Source organism: Halichoeres trimaculatus, unplaced genomic scaffold, assembly GCF_033239565.1.
Source record: "Halichoeres trimaculatus isolate MK-OKI-2021-1 unplaced genomic scaffold, fHalTri1.1 fHalTri1_scaffold_24, whole genome shotgun sequence".
Lineage (NCBI taxonomy): Eukaryota > Metazoa > Chordata > Actinopteri > Labriformes > Labridae > Halichoeres > Halichoeres trimaculatus.
Window position 1 is genome coordinate 4,935,548 of NW_027437202.1, and position 24,635 is coordinate 4,960,182.

Consider the following 24,635-nt stretch of genomic DNA (forward strand, 5'->3'; position numbering starts at 1 on the left):
TGTCCTCTTAACTTGGGAGAAACCCCGTCTCTGAGCACACACATGGACGCTGGACTTGGACATACATGGTGCGATATGAGGTGGACACTCACTGTTCGGGGGTCTGGGGGGGTCTGCTGGAGATGTAGCTGCGACACTCATCTGCAGCACTGGACACCTGACCCTTCTCCCCGGACACACCCGCCTCTGACCTGCACACACACACACACACATCACGACACAGAGACAGAGGCTCAGGCAGCCTTATCCAGACACTGTGATTCTTTTTTTCCTCACATTTACAGCTCCAATTCTTTATTTCAGCCTTAAACTGTCAGAGTTATAATTCCTTTAATCTGAAGCTGGTACGTCTGGTTTGAGTCCAATTTGAGACATGGATTTAATAACCCTGGGTGCCTTCAGCCGGCTCTACCAGGGCTCCATCAATTCAAACAGTCATCCTGGTCAACAAGAGCCCAGTGCTGCTCCCTGCAGGGCTGCTCGGCGTGCCAAAGCCACATCATTTAAAAATAACATCAAATCAGTCACTCAAGCAGGAAAAAACAGATGCAGACAGGACAGAAAGAACATAAGAAAAATAAAAACAGCCAGCAGTGATGATAAGCAGAGGTCTGATTTTTTTTCTCGTTGAATTTTTTCCCTTTGGATGTCATCGACACCGTTTCTCGGTACCTCCTCGGGCCAGGCTGTTTCGCTTCCTCCTTCTCCTCTGGTTTCTTAGTAGTGGCGACCTTTTCGGCGCTATCCAGGAGGGCACTCAGCGCCACCCTGCGGAACACGTTCCCATGAGCCTCCTTGATGAACTGCACCAGCTGGCGGATGTCACAGTACAAACCCTGCAGAAAGAAGAAAAAAAAACAAATTAAGGCAGCGTGCATGCTTCCTGATGCATGCTTATATAAATATATATATGCATAAACGGGTGGTGTTTGTGAAGGATCCAGCTCCAGCTTGTGAGTGGGTGGCCTCTGAGTCCGTGCCATAACACAGCCTGCCTTGAAAAGTGTGTCATCTTCCGCCAACGTGCACAAGTCATGCCAGCCTCGAGGCGTTTGAGCGCAACAGAAGTGGTCAGGAGAGGAGTGATGCACGCTGAATACATGAATTCATTAAGTGCTTTTGTGAGTTTAGGGAGTTTTATGCAACTGAAGCAGACTCAGAAAGTCAGATTTTGACAAAAAAAGGAATGAAAGAGTGCATCTGATTGGTGGATCACAGCCCGAATCAAAGCCATGAAAATAAACACAGATGGACGAATGATTTCACACACCACTCACCAGGTTCTCCGGGCTGTGCAGCTCGTGTGTGGTGGAGGCGCAGCGGGTGATGAGCGACTTGAACATGCAGCCCACCACCACCGCCTCCATGTTCTGCGCCACAGACTTGTTGTCCCCCGTGGTGAAGTTGTTGCCGAAGCCCGCCTTGTCTGGAAGCAACAGGGGAAGGCGGGAGAGACCACGGATCACACAGGGGGGAGGTTTAGTCATCGAGAAGAGAGCATTATTCACAACTGACCAGCTTGGATATAAAAACAGTGAGCCCAACAACAGGAAGGGGGAGGGAGGGGGCAAAGGAAAGGGGTCCATAAAGCATATGGGGGAGAAGCAAACTGAAAAGGATTCTGGGAAAAGGGAAAGATACATGCAAGTGGCTAAGGCCTGCTACAAAAACAAACTCTTGGTCCAGTTAGATTTGCTGTGCATAAAATGTGAGCCTAAATTTGAAGTTGCAGGCGCGTTTTGTGGCTTTCGAGTCTAAGGGGTGCAGCGATGGAAGCAGTGCCTTGGGAAGGGTCTGATCAGGTAAGTGTGTTCACTTATTGATTGATTATTGATCATGTGTATCTACCGATGTTTCTTTTTTTCGCCCTCCTGGACCTCTCACCTGCACTGCCGTACTCTGCAAGAGAAAAGAGGCGGGGCACAAGTTGATTGACAGTCAGGCCAGCACAGACATGTACGCGATGTCAGAAAGGACGAGGCACCCCCACCTCCACATGGAGGTGAACCCAAAACACACACAAGTTACCACATGTGCTTATAAAACACACACACACCAAAAACTTCACAAGGTGCCCTGGTCGCTTTCAGAATTAAAGACACTCATCTCTTCAGTAACTTGCCAAATGTTTAAAGTTCTCTGTGCTTTAAATTTCAGCAAAACTGAATTGGCATGTACAATGTGTCTCAATGCTCAGCAATAAAGCCGCCGATTGAGCAGAGATGTAATGAGCAAAGCTTTGGATTGGCAAGTGTACAGAATGGATGAGTGAGTAAGGAAGGTAAAGGATTCAGCTCGCTGGAGTGGATGGAGAAAAAAGAGGAGGGATGGATGCAGGAGGAGGAGGAGGAGGAGGACAAAAAAGGGACGAAGACAAGCAGAGAGGGGTGGAAGGAGGAAAGGGAGGAACAGATATATAAACAGAGATAGCGCTGGAATGCAAAGTCAAAGTGCAAGGTGAGACAGCGGGAGTACAATTCAGCTTTGTTCGATTCCTATCCTCTAACGTCTCCTCCTGAAACAACCGCGCTAGCAAACACACAATGCTTCTTTATGCTTAGCCTGCGAGCATGCTAACATTTGCTGATTTGCTGAGCATGATGGGAATGTTTGTAGCTCTTTGGTTATGACAAAAGCAATGCAACATTAGCAAATGTTAGCATCCCTCCACAGTAAATGCACATGCTTTGCCATTGTGAGCATGTTAGCGCGTTAGCTTCTCTCCTGACCCTGAATTTGCACAGAAGACCTTTTTTTCTTGAGGAAATCTGAGTATCAGGATCCGGTCCGGCCTGCTCCTGGGTCACCACATACTTACTGTCGGTTATGGGCTCCATGCAGAAGCCCAGCAGCGCATGCAGGAAGTCCACAATGTTATTGAGAGAGTCTTTGTTGACGTACTCGCGCATAGTCTGACGAAACTGCAGCTTGTCCAGCTTGTACAGGCTGGTCAGGCAGTTTTGGGCCTGAGAAAGAGGAAGTGGAAGAAGAGGGTGATTTGTGGAAACAGGTGATGTGCAAAGAGAAGGTGTGCCACAGGAGGGGGAGGAGTCTGACCTGCATCCTGAGGCGGTCTCCAGATAAACCGCGGTGTCCCTCACCGCATCCGTAAGCACAGCCTAGAGACTTTACGATCTTTATCAGCATGGTGAGCGCCAAGCGGTGGGTGCTAAAGCCAGAGCCCTCTTCCTGTTTGAAGAAAAAAGTGGATTACTTCCTGAAAATGTGGATCAAGTTGATTTTTGGGTGAGGAAGCAGAAAAACAAACCTTTTTGTCATTCTCCTTATTATTCTTCACATCATCCTTACTCCCCTGCCCGCTCCCACCTCCACTCCCACCTCCTCCTCCGCCATCGCCACCTCCTCCAGCTCCAGGGATGGATCCACCTCCCTGCGCGCCTCCACCAAGCCCCTGACTGGACGAGTCTTTGGACCGCGCCTCCTGGTTCTCCTTGTCTCCTTGCTTGGACAGCTTCTTGCCCATGCCGGGGACCACGCCCAGCTGGAGGAGGCAGTCGATGATGTTGAGGGCGACGTCGCAGATCCTGGAGCTGATGTCGTGGCTGAGGACGGCGTAGAGAGCTCGCAAGACAGCCTGGGAAACAAAACAGAAATCATTCTCTTCTTCTTCTTCTGTTTTGTTTTCTGTAGCGTAAAGTGACTTACAGTGAGGTCCAGCATGCCGTTCTTCAGCACAAAGTTGTTGGTCCCCTCGATGTTCTCCCCCTCCTCCAGGCAGGAGTAGTTGATGCAGGAGTCGGTGAAGCTGCGTGGCAAATTAGCGCACGCCAGAGGCTCCACAGGCATCTCAGGGACAGTGACAGGGTTGCAGAGTTTCTTCATGTGCTCGGTGAAGAAGTCGGCGTAGCCAACGTTGAAGGAGGCGACGGTGGTGTTGAACGCCGCCATGGTGATGGTGGAGATTTGGGAGCGGACTGTCGAAAAGGAAGAAGGATTAATTCATCCTAAAGAGGTTGAAGCTCTAAAAATCTTCTCAGGAAGGAGTTGTGTTTTGTCTCACCCTCTTTGACGGTGTTGTCGCTGTGGCTGTTGGAGTGGTCGGGCATGTCTCGGAGCAGAGAGTGGTGGGAGTGAGAGTGTTTGGCGCTCAGGCTGTCAGCGTCTGCTGCCGTGTCTGTGCTGCCTCGTCGTGTGAATTTGCCTAAAAAGATAAGATTTCACAGAAAGGAGGCTTTTAAAGGTCACACACTGGTTTGAAACACCAGTTGTAATGAAGTGACATCCAACAGCTGCTCACCCATGATGGTGGCCTGCCAGCCGCCACGGTCCAGAGTCCGCCGGTCGTCACCCAACCCTGAGAAGCTTCCAAAAGAAAAAGTGCTTCGTGTTGGTGAGACGTCCAAGTGGTCTTCATGGAGCAGGAAAGGAACGCCCATACGGCGCTGACGCTTCTTCCCGGTGTGATGGAAGGGGATTGAGCCTTTCCTCTCACGGTCCTCGCGTCGGTTCTTAAACTGAAAAAGAAACAGAAGTGTGGGTTTTTGCACAAAATGAACTCTGAGGAATCACATTCTGAATGTCTGACCTTTTTGAAGATGTTCATGCCAAGATCAGAGGCGAGGTCAGGGACTGCCTGTCGCCTCAGGTTGGTCAGAGAAACTTTTGCGAACGTCTCAGTGCTGAGAGATTTTCCCTCTTCGTTGCATTTCAGACTCATATCCTGCAGAAGAGGAACAAGAGTCAAAAAAAGTTTTGCAGAAAACGCATAAGACAGTTTCAGCTCTACTACCTGTGTTTTGTGTGTGTTGACTAATGATGGCGTGGCAGCCACCATGGAGCTGCTGCGTGGTCGTGGAAGGGGCGTGACCAAGGGTTCGGGTACACGCTCCGGTCTTTCCTCCAGGATCTGCCTCAGACGCTGCAGGTAGAACATGAGGGCCCAGTGCACGCCTTCTTCGGTCCAGTGCGGCTGCAGGAGGCAGCGCAGCACGGCCACGTCAAAGTAGGTGGCATAGCGGGCTCGCTGGGCGAGGGAAGCGGGGAGGCCGGCTGGAGCTGACGTCCTGTGAGGGTGGATGAAGTTTATTTGGATGCATGCTCAAATGTGACATCTCATAATCTCTAATCCACACATTATGCTATGGCCTTTCCTGCTCTATCAGACTGTCATCAACTCCCGCCACGCTGCTTCATTAATAATGCATCAAAGGAGGATGGTAAACAAGGGCAGAGCCCCCCTCCAGCTTCATCAGGAGAGAGGAGCAGGGACAGAGGGAGCCTAAGCCTACGTGAGTCCACTATAAATAAGCCTGAATGAAGGTCAGCGGCTGGAGAGCTGCAGAGCGGATAGAGCGCCGCACGCTGTGGAGAAACATATTGATACCATGAGAGGAAGAGAAGGAGGGAGCAGAGAGGACAGCATTTAATCTCAGCTGCTCTAATAAATGGGGCAGGAAGAGATGGTCGATATCTACATGAATCACTTTAAGAGGACAGCGGAGGGAGGCTGTATCATGTTTCACTGTCTAGCCAACACACACTTACACACACACACACACACACACACACACTTACACACACACACACACACACACACACTCTGCCTGGTGCTGTTGTGTCAGGTTGCCACAGAGACCGAGTGACGACAGCCAACCCCAGACCTCTCAGAGGAGAGGAGAGGAGAGGTAAGAGAGGCCCAGCCTCTGACTCCATGCGGTAAGGAGAGATGCAGCAGGAGCCAGCGGTTGCCATGGAAACTGCCAAGGCATCAGCATCAGCAGCCAGTGCTCGCGATGCAGGATGAGTAAGCTGCATTAATCAGAGGAGGTGATGACAGGAATGATTTATTGGAGTGTCACAGAAGAAGAAGAAGAAATTTTGATTGAATAACGATGAAGTTTAGTACTGAAGCAGAAGAGTGTGAGAATCCTCTCCAACATGAGCTAAAAACTCCCTGATGAGAAAGCAATTAATCCCTCATTGTTGAACGTGTGCTGAAACAAAGAGATAAATCTCCCATCCTTTTTCTGCGTAACCATGTGACCGCTCAAAACCGCCTTTGGTGCTCCAGAGTATCAGAATAGCAAGCTTGGGGGAGGGGAAGGGGGGCTGTTGTGACTTGCTGTCGCTTGCTTGCTGTCAGAAGGATGAGGAGGAGCAGCGGAGTGACTAGTTTGGTTGTCAGAACGAGTCGAGCGATGATGAGGAATGAGCAATGTGTGGCTTACAGACCTCCACCATGCTTTCTCCCACGGTTTTCCTCCTCCAGCTCACTTATTTTTGGGGGTGATTCAGAAAGATGACAGAGCAGCCATTAAGAGATTTGAGATGATATCAACCCCTATGTGCAGGGAGAGCATAAATAAGGATTTCCAGTTCTCCCAAGCTGGTTCCTATTAGTGCCAAAACAAGCACAGACTGAGCAGCAAACACCAGACTTGCCGTGGGCAGACAAGCCAAACCACGCCGTGTCATGCCAGGCCAGGGACACTGCCAGCATCAGACATGTAGCACATTACTTCCACATAATTACCCTGTTTTGCGGGCAAACGTCACACGGATCTAATGCTCGTGCGTGTCAACCCACAGCTCAGACCCACGTTACACAGGAGGGGGGAAAGGAGGAGCTATTCATATACTACGCCAGCTCTCTGACGAGCAAGTGAGGCGAGCTGTGCCGTGCAGTGCGTTCCGACAGACGCCGCCGCAGGGGTGAATGTTTAGCCATCAACAAGATGATGGCACCAGCTCGGTGTCAGCGTGGGTCACTTAGAAATCAGTGAAGTTCTGCAGCGCTCCAGCAAACACACTGCTAGCTTCTTGGGATCATCACAGAGAAATTATGCATCTCAGTGAAGCTTTGGGAGAGAGTTTGTTTTGATCCTGGAAGAAAAACATGTGAAAGTAGCAGCAAAGGCTTCAATTAGCATGAAGCTAAAAAATCAATGACTGCTGTCGATCTCTGCCCTTCAGGGTTAAAGTGTTCAAACATCGCTCACTTTTTCTTGGAAGGACCTTTCACTGGTTGCTGGGAAGGTCCACCTTTCTCCACTGAGTTACCACGGCGACAGCTCTGCTCTCCACCCGAGGGGGAGGAGGAGTCCGACTGGGCGGCTTCACAGACCACCTGGAAGCCCTGTGAGTGGGAGAGAGATGGACAGATACTGTATGTAAACACACACACACACACACACACACACAGGAAGCTGCTGATAATCCTGATAATAAAAGGAGGCCGGTTTTTGTCTTGACCCCAGTGAACCACACTAATGCTCCCGGATGGCAGGTGCTAATGAATATGAGCAGCTACCCTCAAGGGGATGCTGACAGGGGGAGGGGAGGAACACGTTCAATCAACACTCACCGTTGGACCCGGGTTGCCAGATCCACAGGGGCTGCACTGGTTGTTGACTGGGGAGTTCCTCTTGGCTGTTGAGACAACAGCAGATTACACGTCTTAATTAAGAACAAGCAAAAATAGATTAACCCTTACAGCTGCTTGTAGTCTTTTTTTTTTTTGCACCTGTCACAATGTTCCTGACGGGTTTGATGAGGGCAGTGAAGGCAGGGATGTCAGGCTGGCGGTGTTCCCACATTGGCTGCCATATCACAAGACCGCTGGCCAATCGGAAGGTCAGGTCAGACTCCTATTTAAAAAATGAGAGCATGTTCCTAATGTGTTTTAAAACTAGTTCACATGTCATTAAAGCAACAGGCACTTTTTGAGAAACATAAAAAAACAATAATAATTTTTGGCTTTTAAGTGTATTACGGTAATAACAAACAACTGTATCTGACTACCGTAATACATAGTGTATAGAGATTTTAAATTGGGATGTTTTTGTTCAAAAATCTTTTTAATTTGAAATTTCTCCTTTAATTTAGTCTTTGTTTATAAGCTGGGTTGGAAAAAGTTGAGACGTCAGATCCCCTGAATTATCCTAAAAACTGACTCACATGTGATGTGTATATTAGGAAAAATATGGCACCTGATATAGTCTGTAGACATCATCATTTAACTTTTATACTTGGTTTGGTATTAAAGAAGAAAACAAAAAAATTGCAAAAATCAGAAATATTGAAGAATCCCAATTTAAATTAAATTGGTAGCCCAAATATCGTAAAATAAAAGCACATAGTCCCACTCCATATTGCTTATATGGGGGTGAATAAAGCTGAATGAAGCCTCAAAAAATAAAAAATCCAGGAAAGATATCCCAGGAAATAATCCTCAGAGTATAAACTGCTAAAAGACCGTGTGTATTGGTTGTGAACACTTCCGCCGTCAGTGACAGACCTTTATCCGATGAATAAGCGGAGCAAACAGGAACACAAACAGCTCCACTGTCGCCATGCTCTTGTGGAACAGCTTGGTCCGAGTATGCTCATCCTCCTCCAGCAGAGACCCGCTGTGCTGAGGCCCCGACCCCCCCAGAGCAGAGCCCGAACAAGACCCGGGCGCTCCGGGAGACGACCCCTGGTTCCCTACAGGCTGGAGGAAGGCGCTGCTGCTGCTGCCCGCCGACCAGCCGTGGCCCAGGCTGGGCTCATGGTTGCACTCCTGGGCGGCCTCCAGCAGCATCCAGTGCAGCGTGTGAAGCAGCTTTGTTTCGGCCACGCCCAGCTTGTCCTGGTGGCCTGTGGGGGTCAGAGGTCAGGGGTTAATGGTGAGGGCTGCTTAGGGAGGTGATGAATGAGGGGCAAAAAGCTTTTACTGTCATATTAAAAGGATTTGGTGAGGTTTTAGATGAATTTTGGTCATTTTTAAATCCAAGACTTTTGATTTTCAGCTCATGATTCCTGTATTTCCCTTTATTTTGATGGCTTTTTTATTAATTGTCTGAGGAAATAAGACCAGATGACCCAAATAAATGACACAAAATGCATCTGATGAAGTAGATAACATTTTTTCTGACTCGCTCAAATGTTTAAAGCAGATAAAATCTAAATAAGCCTGTTTTTCTACGCTTTGTTTACAGTAAGACTCCAGACAGAGCAATGCCAAGCTGTGCCGTAACTGTCCTGTGACTGAGCATATGTTAAGTGCTTTGTTGAGTGAAGATAACGCGGATAAGCCTGCCAACTTGATGCCTGAGGCGGTGCTAATGTGTGTCCTGCACGTCCTTACCCAGCTTGTTCCTGTTAGACAGCAGGATGGAGGTGCAGTGGAGTACATGAGGCAGCGCAGCCTGGACCAGCTCCCAGCGGGAAATGCTCTGGATGGCCTCTGACAGGGCCGGCGACAACCCGTGCAGCTTATTCTCCACCAGCACCCGCTCAAAGGACTGGGGAGGCAGCCAGAGAGGAGGAGAAAAAGAGACATCAGGCAGGATCTAAAGCTGCTTTCTTTGACTATCTGAATGTCCCACATGGCCCCAGAGCGAGCCAGCGCCTGTGGGAGAGACAGTGGCTGCTCTGTTTTGATCCAAGGGGATCTGGAGAAGCTGTCATTATGGATATGAGTTTCCGAAAGGTCTGGCTCTGAGGTAATAGGAGGAAACACGGGGAAAAACTAATTTGCTAAATGTAAAATCAAGAGCCCACTTGATTTGCAGGTGCATTAAGGTGAAAAAGAGATTACAGAGGAAAGGATGATTGTTTGTACCGCAATGTCCACATGTGCATTATAAAAATTACTCACCACACAAGATGCTTCATACTGTTTTCCCAACTTTGGACGCAGAAATGCACTGAAACAAATGAAAATCGAGCTTTTGCAATATCAGAAAACCCTAAATGAAGGTTAAATCTTCAATGTCATTTCATCATTTGACAGAATACACATTTAATTTCCTGCAGTGTAATTTTTCCTTGACCCACTTCCTTTGTAAATTTGATGTTCAGGTGACATCATGCAATCTGCAGCCGTCTTCATTCAGATCTTCTGGAAAACATGTATCTCATCTTCCTCCACTGACACTCAGCTGCACAAGCGTCAATGCACACTCTGGATTGCATTTTGATGTCTATTAGGCTAAGAAAAGCAGCGACACTGACACCACTGGCTGTCAAATCCTTGATCCTCCGTAATCCCAGCATTGCCAAACACCTGTTATCCATTACCACTGATGCTCACACCAACCTGGTTTGCCTCCAGAGGAAGGTCTGGATGGGGAACGGTATTCCTTTCCCGCACTCCGGCTCGTTCTCGTCCAGGCTTTTCCTCTTCACCATTTTGACCGGTGCGTGCCTGTCTGGCTGCCCGTGCGCGACCACCGGGACGCGCGGCGGCGGTGACAGTGACAGCGGCTGCTGCTGCTGCTGGCTCTGCCCAGGTGACCACCGAGCTTCTCCCCCCTCTTCACGACATGATCGGGTTCGTCCTGCGGAAAATGGCTGCAAGTGTCGGTCGATCGGCGGCGATAGAAACGGAGAGGGAGAGAGAGAGAGAGCGAAGGGGGTGGGTGGGGGAGAAGATGGAGAGGGATGGAGCGCGATGATTTCCGCACCACCCTCACCGGACAGCGACAGCTGATCGACGCGCTAATTTACCGCGGAGCTTAAAGACGCAGTGTGCAGCTGGGACAGATGTTGCTCGGTTCTCACAGAATAAAGATCAAAACATGATATTTACACCAAATCCCGCCAATCAACATCCGGGGGTGCATTCACCTGAGGGACGATCCGCCTTTTGAGTATCAACAGGTTGTGACAAAAAAAAAAAAAAAACAGGAGGAGGAGGTATAAAAAAAAGAACTGAGAATATTTGGTCAGTTTAATACCTATTGAGAATTATTATAACAGTTATTGTCACAAATCAGGTTAAGAATCAGATTTTAAACTCCGTAAAAATATTAAGTTGGAACCTTCAGTGTGTCCTGGTTGACGGCGGAGCGGTCAAGTGTCACTCAAACACGATGTAAACAAACCGTCAGCGTCATAGCGTAATTGGCCAAATCAAAGAAATTAAAATAAAAATAAAAAGTTAAATATAAAAATAAATACAATATGAACTTAATATTTCAAATAGTAACAAAATATAATAAACTTAAAAATGTGACGTTTTTTCTTGTTTCTGAACACTTTGAAATACGACTTAGCGATGATGCTATGAGGCTAACGAAATTAAAGCTACATGATTAAAAATACTTCAAACTTTAAACCACATTAAATAGAGTAAAACCCCAACAAAAAATAATTACTTGAAAAAAAAACTTAAAAGAAAATTTAAAAAAGCAGAAAAACACAAAATTATAAACGTCAACACAATTATAACACTGTTAGAAATAACACAAATATTGATTCCCATACATGACAATAGCACATAGAAAAAAAAATTGAAAAAATAGTGTTACGTGATCATTCACACAAGAAAAAAAAAGATTGAACCAGTTTTTATTTTCTTTATTTCTGTTATCAACCTGTAGGAGCATTTGTCATCAGTATGTCTCAAACATCGGAAAAGTGTGCACACATCTACATGGTCTTTTAAATACACTTACACAGGCAAAATAGGTGGGGGAGGGCTTGGGAGAGTATAGGAAGCACAGAAAAACACTTGAAGGGTAACGACATCAGGGGGAGGAAGAGGAGTTTCACAATGGTGAGCAGAGAAAATGTTTCAATTTTTTTTTTTTCTAAAAGCTTTAAGTCGAGGGTCATTTCTGCTTCCAGTTCCTGTGAAGTTCAATCCTACAAAACGAGGGCCAGGTAGCTGCTCTTTCTTTCACTGGAATGTTTTTGTACAAAGCTTCCACTTTCAAATGAACTTTTGTTTTGCGCATTCAAATACACCATACAAGAACAACTCTGCAAAAAGAGAAAAGGTCACGCAGCCTTTTAGAGAACCGGTCTTTCAACACTTAACGCACCCACACACCGAAAAGTTGCAGACTGCTCCAAATAGATCTAATTTATTCATCATTTAATTGCCATGCCAGCATAACAGCATTGTTGTTGCCTAATAAAATCACAGAGCTAATGCAAAAAAAAAACAAAAACAAAAAGAGCAGCCAATTGATTTTCAGGAATAAGAAAAGAAAATCGATTGGAAAGCTAGCCTTTTTTAGCGACACAACTGCAACAGCTTACGTGCTAATAAGCCAGTGCAGCCACAGGGAACGTACAAAAACTGGAACAACTTCCACTACAGTGACATAGATATAAAAAAAAAAGAAAACACAGTTTGTCCAACATTTCATTACATATCAGGAAATCATGAACCAACCAACAAACCAACAAAATTCATGACGACATGTTGGCTTGCATGCTAATCAGCCTCTCTCCTGCAGGTACAGATACACTCCAAGTCCTCTCACACACATGACTAGAATCTAGCAGTTGTATCTTGCACCAGGTACCAATGAGAATTACGCATGAGTTGAATTTTATTCCTGGATAAGTGGAATGTGATGCTTTTCGTGCTAAAAAAATCACTGTACAATTGTAAAAACCATTCGATGCGTCTCAGACAAAACCACCCACCCAAATCTTAGCATCCTTAGTGTTCAAGCCAGAACGAAATCAAAAAGTCCAGAAGTGAATGAAATGAAACAAAAAGGTGGCTGAGCATGTTCCTTTAAGGGAGTGCATGAAGAATAAAGTTTTTAAATCCTGCTGAAAGGACAGGAGAAGCCGTTGATGACGAGAGAGTCGATCAACGGCAGCTGTTGGATCAAGATAGAGGGTTGTGTTGCTTTCAAGGACCGATCAGTGAATGATTAGAGAAGAGAAGAGATGGTGGGGTTCTGTGAGGAGGTTTGCAAACAGACAGCTCATAAACCCTGCTTGGCGAGGGCGGCGGTGACATCCTGGGCCAGCGTGGAGAGCTGTGGCGACTCCAGGAGGTTGATGCTGCCAGCGGAGGACAGACGAGGAGAAGTGCCTCCCGTCTCCACTCCTGGGGAGTGGGTGATGATGATTTCCGCGCCGTGATCCACCCGAGCTTTGGCTGATTCCCGGAAGGATAGCTTGTGGCTCTCGATCTAGAAAAAACAGCTCAAGTCAGAATTCTCTTTCTTGTGTTTTCTCGAGGAATCTCTGAAGGACGTGTTTTTTTGTTCCTTTTTTATTTACCATGATGTTCCCGCCTCCAGGAGTGTGGCTGGCGTTGCTCAGGGAACCGACCTTGGCGTGGGCCTTGTCTTTAAAGTCCAGCTTCACATTCTCAATGCGCACGTTGCCTCCCCCTGAGGATAAGACAGCAAAGAAGAGAAGAAGAGCGTAAAATCCAAGAGGCATCACATGACACACTAGTCAGGAGTAGTCAAGGACACTGACGTCTAAAATAGAAACATTTGGCATCTTGACTCTGCACATGTTGGGGTCACATGAGTTGTTTATTTCTTGACAACATGAAATCTGCAGTAGTGGCTGTACTGCACCTGGTCTGTGGCGGATGTTGGACATTGAGCCACATTTGGAAGTGATGTGGCTCAAGTCGATCTTCTTAGACTGGATTTGGACCTGTGGGTTGCAAAATAAAAGCACAAATTCAAAGAAAGGCAACCAGAAAAATCTGAGGGACGGCAAAGAGATCCAACAAACGGCTCTACGGGATGCTACAGGGAGCAGGTGCTTCAATTAAACTTTATCGTCCATGGGTGATTACAGTGAGAACAAACACAGTTAAAGAGACAAGGCTGCATGCTGTGTTTACACAGAGCAGACACTGTTTGTAGAGCCTGAAACAAATATTAAAACTAGCAGTAGCAGGAAATTAAATTTGAAGGTACTGAATCGGTTCTGTCTGCTGAGTCACTCACATTTCCGCCTCCTGCTGCGTGCTGGATTTTATCCAGGGAGCCACACTTGGCCTGGACGTGGCTGAAGTCCAGTTTGACGCTCGGGATCATGACCTGGGAATGACAGGAGCCTTTTTTTCACTTTGTCGGGCTCTCAAACTGGATCGAGGGGGAGCTTAAGCATGTCCTACTTCCCCCTCCCCTCCCTCCCTCCCTCCCTCGCTTCTTTTCCTGCCTGAAATAATCCTCGAAAAATTGTCCCAATTTTAAATCCACGACTTATCAATCTGATGGTGCTCACTTTAGCACGAGGAGAATTGAATCGTACACTCTTTTCTGGTGAAGCCATTTATCAGACTGACACATTCACTCTTTCAGACGTGGTCCAGCGAGTCTTGATCTTGCTCCTGTTAAAGCTTCCTGAAGTGTATTTGTATTTAACTCCCAAGCGCAACACATTTATTCACTGCACAAGGTTAAAACAACTTAACAGACCAACTTAGAGGAGCATGTATGTGTTGCACTTTGGGAATAAACCCAGAGATGAGAGGATAGATGAACATTTATAAGAAGCATGAAAGAGAGCCAGAGAGAGAAAAGAGAAGAAGAGAAAAAGCGTACGTACGTTGCCTCCTTTGGCCATGTGCTTCAGATTATCCTTGGAGCCGCACTTTGACTGAATATGACTGAAGTCCAGCTTCTCGTGTAAAATTTGAACCTACAACAAAACCCAGCGGTGAAAAAAAAAGACTATATGTGCCTCAGATGTAGGAAGAAGATGATTTTAAGACGCCTGTTCCTCTAAGGGCCAAACAGAAAACAGAAGGAGGGGGAGGTTTAAGGGAAAACACGCAACAGCTCCGACAGTGAGTCTCCGTCTCCTGTGACCTGACCTGGATTCTCCTGACAGCTTTTCCTCTTACCTGCACACACATGTGCACATATTCCTGCACACACTTCTGTTTTTTTTTCCTTTACTTTCTGCTGCTCCTACGCTGCCTGTTTTGAGGTAGCAGAACCAAGGTCAAACAATGACAATGATAGAAAAATGCGCTAAGACTCTGAAAAACTCCAACAAAGCTGCAGCATTAAACAGGAAAATCTACCAGCCTGACATTAGAGACTCTCAGCGTGATCCGCGCTGACTGTGAAACACAGACTGCCCTTCACAAAGCTTTCCGTGCCTCGCCTTGGAGCCATGAGTCACCCGGCTTCATTAAAAATTTCTGGCCCTCTGTCACATTCATCCCCGGAGAAGAAAGAAGAGCGGGAGAGGAATGACTCCATGGATCACTGAGGTTAATTCAAGCCACGCGAACTCGGTTGCTTCAATTAAGAAAATCTCTGCATCCAACAGTCGGATGCAATCTTTAATTACACCCAAACAGAAACTTAACTCTCTCATTCCTGCTTTATCTTGCTTTTTAGACATCTCACGACTAACTATTTTGTTAGACATCTTAAAATATAAAAGAAAGTGACAGCAGGTGAAATATTTTCATTCCTAATAAGTAATTCAGACTGCCTGCAATTATTAATACTCAGAGCTGGAGGGAAACTTCTGATGAGAGCAGATCCCAGACGCTTTGCTTCTCACACATGTGGCTCATTTTAGGTAAGGTAAAGAGGAGCAGGAAGACAAAAAGGGGAAGTCGAGGTAAGACGCCAGAGGTGGAGGTGGTGACGGTTCATCAGGACTGACAGCAGACAGGGAGAGGACAGCCAGAGGAGGCAGACAGTGAGTGAGAAGATGTGAGGAGAGGTGTTTGAGGAGTTAATGACATTTATTTTTAGATCCCATAGAAACAGAAATTCTAAGGCAAGAGAAAAGCAACACATTTGGAATAAATCATAAATAAAATGTAAGATAAAATATTAAAGAAGCAGTGAAAGTGAAATAAAATTGAACAAAAAATGAGTATTTTGTCTCTTTTAGTCTCATTCAATATAGTTTAACCAAAGGTTATTTGTCCTCACTGCCCTCTTGTGGTAGAATTAGGGAAGTGCATGACATATTGGAATTTTTTCACCCAGCAACTTTGATCTCAGCTAAAACTACATCCATTTTTTTCTGAATCCTTTATTCTGTGAAATATAAACGTTGTCATTCTAATTTTACCTGTCCGCCTTTCGGCTGGTGCTTGAGGTTGGAGGTGGACCCGATCTTGGACTTTACATTCTTCAGGTCAGGCAGGGGCTGATTGAGGACCTTCAGCTGCCGCTGAGCCGAGGATGGAGACTTGGGCGGCGTTCGGATCACGGCCACCTTCTTCTCCTGGAAGGCGCTGAAGGATTTGGGCGTGTGGCTGCCGGGGGTGCGCGAGCCTGGAGTGCGGCAGGTGTAACTAGGGGGCGTGCCGGGCGTGACGGCCGTGGAGCCTGGGGTGGAGGCGCCGCTGCGGACTGACCGGGAACGTGCTGATTCTGTACCTGGAAGGGAGGGAGAGATTACAGTGATGACGCAGCAGGAGGAGGAAGAGAAGCCTTTTTGGACGCAGAAATAAGAATAACGAGCACAGATGGAAGAAGAGAGGAGGACAGAAATATGAGAGCAACAGACGGATTGGAGAGCATGAGCCTTCATCTGGTTCTATTGATGATGATGAGAATATTAACACACATGAGCAGGGGAAGCTTCACTGTTGGCTTTGAATCTCCTCAGTTTCCACAAAACAAACAATCCAGGTTAAACAAGGCAGCTGAATCCGTTGGACACTGGCAGCTTGTTGCTGGGAGACTGGTGCAGAACCAATGGGAGTTAAGCTCCTAAATCAGATCTGGGGGAAGGGAGCTTATGTTTCCAACACCACCTTTTACCCTGAGCAGATGTGACATCCTGACACTTTCTGAAAAACGTGATTGAAATCTGAAAATATCTTTCATTGGTTGGAGGATGAAGGTCCATCAACATGCAAACAAAGAGAGTGTAGTGGCTCTAACAGGAGCTACTTGGTCATCTACCTGCCATACCAGGGGCTCTCCCAGACCTGCTGTCCGCTCTGGACTGGAACGCTTTAAGAAGTGAGAACAAAAACAAAGAAGACAAGCAGGAAAAAGAAATCAGGTGCAAAGAAAAAAGCAAAGCAGTGCAGAAGTGTCAGGTGTTACATTTACAACGTGATTGACGAGGTGTTAGTTCAAGTGCAAGTGAGGAGATGCAGTGAAATCTGTATGCTGTGTGCAGTCTTACAGGTCGGCCTGGATGGGGTGCTGTTGTCTTCCTGTTCAGCAGCAGGGATGTGGCGCGTCAGAGACTTGGCAGGCCTGGGCAGGGACGACCTCTTCTCCGGACTGCGGTATGCTCTCTCCTAAACAGACACACACACAGACGCTGAATCGGTCAAACCTGACTGCGTCTCCCTGCCTGTTCCCTGCTCCGTTTCCTACCTTCTTCGAACCGTTCTGTGGCAGAGGGGGCTGGCGTGCACATGCAGAGGAAGGGCGGACATCATTGAACTCCACCTCTGCCACAGTGTTTCCTTTAATGCTACAGGCAGAGCCGGGCCGGGGGGGCGGGTACTCAGCTGCCCGGCGCTGAACCGCCATCTTTAACAGAACGGCCCGTGTGGGGCTCTGCATGGGACGCCAGGATGAGAGGCGGGGCGGCATGCAGATGCAGGATGAGGGGGATGATGTGAAGGAGAAGAGATGGAGAGGTGTGAGATGAAGTGAAGTAGGGATGGACTACAGTTTGATATTGATGCAGCTTTAGAGGTGAATCAGAGAGTAATACGATACATGAGAGTGGCACAAGGTGAAAATGAAAGATGGAGATATTTGAGGGCCCTTTTGAAAGTAAAACCTGCACAGATCTCTTCCTGCTCTTATCACATGTCTATACTCACAGATTTTCTCTGGCATAGGCAAAAGGGAGCAGGCATGCAAGACAAACAGAAAGCAACAGCAAAACAAAATCAAACATGCAGAAGCAGAAGCAGAACTGATACATCTACAAATCTTGAGTTTGCAATGTGCAAAACACTTACGGTGGTCCTCTCCCTGGACTGGTGGGCCACACTGAGGGGCTGATGGCTTTCCATGCCTGTGAGGAAAGAATCCAGCTGTAATGACCTTATATAACCAGCAGGAGGAGACAAACAGCACATAAAAAAAACACAAACGCACATCCAAACCTCTGTGTTTCTGCATTGTGCTGCAACTTGCACACACATTAATCAAGCACAAAGTCTTCGTCAGCCACTCTCAACACTCGTAGACTCTTTTTCGTGCAAGTGAGACCCAGCTTTCTCAGTGAATGATGACAGTTTGGAGAAGCAGAAAGAAACGTGAATGTGAAGCCAAGCAGGAGCAAAACCTCCATGTTTGACGGAAATAAATTGAAGAAAAACAATCAAAGAATAAAAGAGACAAAGCAGTTGAGGTTTGAAATAAAAGACTGAACATGAGGTGAGCAGCACATGATGTTTGCCAGCTACATTGCATCCTCTTTAAATCATCAAAAGGCCATCAATAGAGAGAGAGCAAGCTGTAAAAACCTTACTAATGATCCAATCTGGAGGATTAGTTTAGTTTAATATCTTTAAGGTTGTGGGAGATGTTAAGACTTTGGTTGCACTCTCTCTATCCACAGCACCGGTTGTGGTGAAGAGTGTTCACCTGGGGCCTTGCGTCTAGCTGAGCCGTGAAGCAGAGCAGGCCTAGGGTGTCTGGCTGCCGCTTTGGCTACACTCTTTCGAGACGGAGAGCGACTTTGGAGGGCTGACACCTTATGCTGGTCAGCCCTCCTCATGGCTACTAACAAAGGAGGAGAAACAGGATTATACCAACATGTCAACCTTCCATTGAGACGTCACTTCACATAATCGTACAAAAAGGAAAAGAAAGAGCATAGCAGTTTATTCATGAACCTTTTTTCTTCTTCATCTCCTCTCTGGGTGGGTGATGGATGGGAACTTTGCGGGACACTTTGCTCTCAGTAGTACCAGGGCGGCCCCTTCCTCTGCCAGGAGCCCGTTTAGCGGGTTTGTCCACCACAGGAGTACTGGTAGGACCCTGGACCTGAGGAAGGGCTTCGATTTTCTCTGTCATGATACTTTTGTCATCATCTGCAGTGGAGAGGGATTAAAAAAGGACTAACTCTCCACACGCTAGCAGCTAGTGAGGCACAAAGACATGTAATAAATTCATGTTTGAGATGCATTAATATCTAAAAAGTCATTTCATAAGTTCTTGGTACCTTGTGAGTCCATCCAGCCACTGTCTGTCTCTAGGACGGACACATCCATGGTGGTTTCATCGTTATCAGCCTGGCTGAGAACAGCCGAGGTCTCGTCCATCTCTTGACCAATCTCGATGTCTTTCTCTTGCTCCTCTTTACCTAATCTCTCCTTCTTCTCCTCTTCTTCTTTGGTTTTCTCTTCATCTTGACAAACTTCCACCACGTCTTCATCTTTCCTTTCGCCTTGACTCTTTTGAGAGTCTTGAACTTCTTTCTCTTCCTCATTTCTGCTGCTTTCAAGCGGTTGATCGTGATCCGAGCACGGCGACAAGTGCGAGCTATCCGTCGCTGGTTCTCCATCGCTGTTTTGGGCGCTGTGACTCCATTCTTCAGCTCCAGACTTTGGGTCCTCATCCACCAACTGATCTTCAACCATTAGCATGACTTCGACTTTCTTTTGCAAAGATGGATCCGTCTTTTTAAGCACAGGCACTTCAGGTTCCTCCATCATCTCTTGAGGCTCTTCAGCTATCTCAATATCATCATCGTCATCTCCTTCTTCCTCTACTTGTGCTTGAGGTATGACGATGACTGGGGAGGATATTTGCGGCCTTGGTGAGGCTTTTTCGAGGGGGGGTTCATGTAAAGTCAGTTCTACAGGCTTCCCAGGGGCTAAATCTTTAGAGGATTCCTTCTTCCCAGGTGTCCCATGCTCAACCTCGTCTGAACCCTCTCCCAGATCTTTGTCAGCCGTCTCTGGTTTGTCACTAGCTTCCTTTTGTTCAGTTTTCTGCAATTCCCCATCCGACTTTGTCGATTCGTCACCAGCAGTCTGAGATTCTGGTTCCTTTCCTGCCTTGGCTTCTTGAAAGTCGTCTTTCCTCACACTCTCTTCATAGACTTCAGATTCTGGGGAGGACTCAGCCGGGGATTTGGGGGTAGTTGGAGTTTGAGGAGTCCTGATCCCAGTTTCCGAAGAACTGAAAGTGAAGGAGGTATCTGGTGGGATTGGAGATGCTTCTCTGGAGGGGTCTCGTTCAATTTCTACCTCAGGGATTGCCTGAATCTTTATGTCCCCTGGAAGACCAGTCTCCAAGCGAAACTCGGTCAGTCGATCTTTGGTGGAAGTCATTGGTATCCTGAGGCGGTCAGGCTTTATCCCACTTGTGACGGCTCTTTCAAGAATCATGGAAGTCTTAACTGGTGAGTCTTTCTTGTCAAGCATTGCCTTTGTGTTCACCTCTGGGACAATTCCTGTGTCCTGTCGCTGAATTCCTTTCCTGACACCTTCAACTACCTTAGGCTCAAGCTCTTCCTCAACTTCACTCTCCGCAGAAGGGAAACGCGGGGAGTCCCCGGGACTCGGCACATCAGCAGGTGAAGGCATGGGTCCAGAGTACTCATTAAAGACACAGTAACCCAGCTCCTCCAGCGGGCTTTCCCCTCCTCCCTCCGCTGAGGTTTGATCACCCAGCTCCAGCTTGGCCAAAGAACTCCCCACCAGAGCGGAAACGTTACAGGGCATGGACTTTCGTCTGAGACGGTCCAGCTCCGTCTTCTCGAGAGACGGATGAGGCAGGGCTCCGGCCAAGTCCAACATCTCAGAGAGGCTGCCTGAGTGCTCAAACCTGGAGTCATGCTTCTTGTCCTCCTTGTTGGATAAGTCTTCAGTGGACTCTGTGATGGTTTGGGTGATGGAGACGGCTGGGGGAGGCTGACACTGGATGTCCACCGACGGTGCTTCAGACTGGTCTAAACCTCCGCTATCTGAACCCAAACTTTCAGGGAGGGCCTGTCCTGTTAGTGATCCAACCGTGACACTAATTTCTTCTGTGGACGTCGTCGTTCTTGCGTTTGTCTCCTGTTGTTCCTCAAGCTTCTTTGTGTCACTTTCAGTTTCTCCACTTGGGTTTGTCTCTGCTGTGGTGCTGAGCTCGTAGTAGCTTTGGGTTTGCGGTGATTCTTCTTCTTGGGTTTTAGAGGACGTCTCAAAGTAGGAATCTTGATCTGGAGAAACATCTTTCAACTCAGTAACTTTAACTTCCCCACTTGTCCCTTTTGTTCCCATGGTTTCGTCGCTAGGAGTCTCTGATTTGCTTGTTTGGATATTTTCCGATAGATCTGATAACTCTCCTGACGGTGAAGGGTGTTTAACTTCCTGTTGACTCTCTTTTTTCTCTTGCTTCTCCAGCTCAGTCGTGGAGGATTCAGAGAGATCTTTCCCTTCCACAGAAGGCGGTGAAGGCTCAGTCGAGGCTACATCTGCACCTTTAACTCCTGCCCTTTCCACTCCAGATTCTTCTGACGCCACTCGACTTTCCTCTTCTGTCGCGGCGGACTCGCACGAAGCTTTACTGACGCTTTCTTCTGGCTGGGCTGTGAGTTTGAAGGATACTGTACAACCTGGTGCTAGGTCACATTAGCGTAAAGCTTTGCTGGAAGCATCCACAAAAGCTAGCCAACACAAGCCGAGGCCGTCTGCACACAGATACAGTAGCTCTCCAAGCAAAACACACAGCGCAGTGTATTTCGCAGCAGGCCACAACAGCACAGGGGGGGTCACAGCACCTAGGGTTGCGTGCAGAACTGGAATGGAGGAATGAGTTGCATGATTTTAGATGACAGGAAATAATTTACATAAGTTTATTGAATTCCTATTGCAGGACAGAAGGTGTTAAAGAAAAATCTTATTAAAGTGTTTACATTTTCCACTAAATTACAAAAATACTAACATCCTGTAGATAAGGATGGTGATGATATACAAAGCTAAAGACGTTGGGATGTGTGGTCTTAGAAACAATAGGAAAACAGAGTTGTCCTTTGCCTTGGCATGAAATGAAAACACTGAAACTCAAAGCGAGTGAAACAACAGACTTTAAATACATTCACGATGCACCCCAACAAGTGGGCGTCCTCAGAAACACGCTTGCACACCAAATCTCAGCAGAACCCACACAGAAATATACAGACAACTTGTTTCAGCAACACTCAAATCTACAATGCTCCACGCTTCAGACAGTGATATTTGCATTTGCAATGTAGCCGGCAATACAAAAGTGCTGAGATGATCAACAGCAGTGTGGTTGATCAGGTGCTTTCATGTCGCTCCAATGAAAAGCAAATGGTCATGTTTGCATGGAAAAGCACAAAATCAACTTTGCTTTGCCACAGAGCTTTTTTTGCACATGGCACCTTGAGGGTTTTTCTGAAGCAGAAGCTGAAGGATTGAGAAGCAAAGACTGCGGGAAAAGTTGGCAGCACAGCTCAAAGTAAAACAGTCAGAATCAGAAATCAAGAGAGGAAAGTGTCAGCTGTGGATGGACGGTTATCTCACACAAAACCCCAAAAAGCACACACACCTTGTTGAGATGGACTGTGTTGACCTCCTCCATTGAGGACCTCAGGTGTCTGGGCCTGCTGGCAGCCCAAAGCCTGCAGCTCTGATAAATAATCTGTCTGCTCTAAGAGCAAGTCCTCAGGCTGCTCATAAGTCACTTCCTCTGGAGCCTCTTCCTCATCTTGATGTTCACTGACAACCTCTCCTTCATCACGAGAGGGGGGACACATGGATGAGACATGGAGGACAATAATACAGGGTGGTTACAAGTAGAGCTGTTCTGATATCCCTTAATGATGACTTTAATCCTTCGTTTTTAGAAACGAGAGGCTGTAATTAGTGGATTAACCATCATTAAGGCAGGATTGGGCCTGGTATTAGAACAACTTTACTTGAAGTACAAAACACTTTCAGCTTAATGAAGATGCATGTGATGCAATCAGCAACTTCTTTTCTGGTCTGCACAATAAAAAGATTTAAAACTCATAGTTAACTGAACAAATTGAGTCAAACTTGTACATCTTTAAGCTCTAAACCATGCAGTGTGACTGTCTAAGTCTACACTTTTGTGATTGCATGCCACATGCAAGAAAAAGGAAAACAGACTTTGCCGTTGTCTGCGAGCAAAGCGCTGAAAGTTGATGTCTTGAGGAAATCAACAGACAGAACAAAGAAAGGAAGAACAGAGGAGATGATCTGAGGGGGAACAGATTAGTGGGATGAAGGGCTCCAGTGGCAGGTTGTGCTAAAGGAAGTGTGTGAATTTCTCGAAGTATAACCAGTGTTTCTACCAGATAATGCTTTAAGGTGTTAGAAAAATTAACTATTGTTAAAAATGAGGAGGTGCATGAAGAAGACAGGACAGTGTTGCACATGCTGGAGACTCCCTGACGTAGCTATGACGGTTAGATGACATGCAAAGTGAGGCTGTGTAACTGAAGGAGCCAACTCTGTGATAGTCGTATGAGACTCTTATTTTATTTTTACTTATTTATTTATTTTTTCAATTTTTTTTTAAATTTATTTAATTTTTTTTAATATTTTTTATTTTAGAGAAATGTTGAATTTTTCTTTATTTATTTGTTTTTACCTTATTTTTTTTATTATTTTTTATTAAAAAAAAACCTTTGAATCTTTTTTATTTATTTATTTTTAACTTTTTAAAATATTCTTTTTTATTAAAAAATACATCAAATCTTTCTTTTTTTAAATTAATCAATTATTTTTTTAATATATAATAATTATTTAATTTTTTTTTTTTTTTTTTTTACATCTTTGAACCTTTTCGAGATGTTTGCACCACTCTCCCACCATTCACTCACTCACTCTGAATGGTCTGAGCGGTCAGAGTGTGTGTGTAGGTGTACCTTGTGCCACGGGCCCAATCTGCTCAGCGGATGGAGAGGGGGGAGGGGAGGGAGGCAAATTGGCTGAGTCATCCACTGCGAAGGGAGAGAGAAAGAAAGAGAAAGAGACAACACAGGGGAGACAAGACGTGGATGGGAGGAAGGAAATGAAAAACTAATAACACAGCGGACCTTATCTCTGTGGGTGGCCTCGCTTTTGTGCTCCACTCCACGCCTGCTGTGTGTGTGTGTTTGATGAGTTGTTGATGCAAATCCCACGCTCCTTTAGGATTTGATTATAGGCTCTCATGAGCTTAATATCCAGAGCAGATGGATGCCGATAGAGCAGCAACTTACCTCTGCTGGCATCAAATGATCATAAAACTTTCTACAGGAGGCTGAGAGTCAGAATCAACCTTGAAAAAATGCACTTTTATGAAATAACACAGCTTTTATTGATAGAGAAGCTTGGACCACTTTCAATCATGAGTCATGCTGCTTCATCTTCCAGAAAATTTTGCACATTTATGTTAAGGTTTGAAGAGAACAACAAGAGAACTGTTCATAGTTTTGGTTCAATACGTGTCCACATTAATCTGTTTTGGGATTGACTGCCCTTGCTCTGCACCAGGGAGGCAATCAAATTTACCCACAGCCGCAGACCCATCCGATCAATGTCATTAATCCAGCTCTGCACACACATCCTCACACACACACACACACACACACAGTGTCTGTACCTGTCGTTCCAGGGTGTGCAGCCGCCCCGCCGTGGTATCCGTTCTCCCGGTAGGCAGAGCTGTAGGCGGAGTAGCCATTCTCGCCGTTCTCTTGGCCGTTTGAGGCCCAGTGCTCGTCCGGCTGCCGACCGTCTGCCATGCCTGCCTGCTGGGACTCCGGGGAGGGGGTGCTTCACCTGGCGGGAGCAGAAAAACAGAGATTACACTCATAGTTTGTGAGAAAGAGTTAAAATCTGCAGCAGTTTCTCTCAGACGTGATGCACGAATCAACCACCAGAGGGAGTAGGATGCAACATTTTCCTGTGCCGGCTCGTCTTTGTCTGAGCATCCACGTGCTACCTTTATTTTACAAATACACTCCTGCACATCTCTATCATCAGTGTGGGTGCT

The 24,635-nt window shown here is 46.5% G+C and overlaps 2 protein-coding genes across 6 annotated transcripts in view; both read right to left on the reverse strand.

The window, feature by feature from the left end:
* Positions 1-10,270, reverse strand: part of unc80 (unc-80 homolog (C. elegans)) — a 32,454-nt gene extending 22,184 nt beyond the window's left edge. Inside the window, exons 1-19 of the mRNA XM_074664229.1 lie at positions 10,043-10,270; positions 9,602-9,650; positions 9,089-9,245; positions 8,258-8,598; positions 7,484-7,607; positions 7,325-7,389; positions 6,960-7,096; positions 4,751-5,024; positions 4,547-4,681; positions 4,259-4,475; positions 4,022-4,162; positions 3,667-3,935; positions 3,269-3,595; positions 3,058-3,189; positions 2,819-2,966; positions 1,849-1,899; positions 1,278-1,426; positions 673-836; positions 93-191 (exon numbers count right to left, since the gene is read on the reverse strand). Coding sequence (XP_074520330.1) covers positions 93-191; positions 673-836; positions 1,278-1,426; positions 1,849-1,899; positions 2,819-2,966; positions 3,058-3,189; positions 3,269-3,595; positions 3,667-3,935; positions 4,022-4,162; positions 4,259-4,475; positions 4,547-4,681; positions 4,751-5,024; positions 6,960-7,096; positions 7,325-7,389; positions 7,484-7,607; positions 8,258-8,598; positions 9,089-9,245; positions 9,602-9,650; positions 10,043-10,134 — 3,071 coding nt within the window. The 5' untranslated portion in view covers positions 10,135-10,270. The remainder of the gene's footprint in view (positions 1-92; positions 192-672; positions 837-1,277; positions 1,427-1,848; positions 1,900-2,818; positions 2,967-3,057; positions 3,190-3,268; positions 3,596-3,666; positions 3,936-4,021; positions 4,163-4,258; positions 4,476-4,546; positions 4,682-4,750; positions 5,025-6,959; positions 7,097-7,324; positions 7,390-7,483; positions 7,608-8,257; positions 8,599-9,088; positions 9,246-9,601; positions 9,651-10,042) is intronic.
* Positions 10,271-11,289: 1,019 nt separating this feature from the next.
* The window catches only part of LOC141785906 (uncharacterized), a 40,278-nt gene continuing 26,932 nt past the window's right edge, over positions 11,290-24,635 (reverse strand). Inside the window, exons 4-18 of one of the 5 annotated variants that reach the window (XM_074664510.1) lie at positions 24,246-24,421; positions 23,527-23,601; positions 22,182-22,364; positions 18,841-21,198; positions 18,512-18,709; positions 18,261-18,395; positions 17,630-17,685; positions 16,834-16,951; positions 16,605-16,655; positions 15,763-16,073; positions 14,269-14,361; positions 13,665-13,757; positions 13,284-13,365; positions 12,976-13,088; positions 11,290-12,884 (exon numbers count right to left, since the gene is read on the reverse strand). In XM_074664510.1, the coding sequence (XP_074520611.1) occupies positions 12,675-12,884; positions 12,976-13,088; positions 13,284-13,365; positions 13,665-13,757; positions 14,269-14,361; positions 15,763-16,073; positions 16,605-16,655; positions 16,834-16,951; positions 17,630-17,685; positions 18,261-18,395; positions 18,512-18,709; positions 18,841-21,198; positions 22,182-22,364; positions 23,527-23,601; positions 24,246-24,384 (4,215 nt within the window). In that variant the 5' untranslated portion in view covers positions 24,385-24,421 and the 3' untranslated portion in view covers positions 11,290-12,674. Of the gene's footprint in view, positions 12,885-12,975; positions 13,089-13,283; positions 13,366-13,664; positions 13,758-14,268; positions 14,362-15,762; positions 16,074-16,604; positions 16,656-16,833; positions 16,952-17,629; positions 17,686-18,260; positions 18,399-18,511; positions 18,710-18,840; positions 21,199-22,181; positions 22,365-23,526; positions 23,602-24,245; positions 24,422-24,635 lie in introns of all 5 variants that reach the window. The other 4 variants (XM_074664509.1, XM_074664511.1, XM_074664514.1 and 1 more) reach the window with 4 other exon arrangements.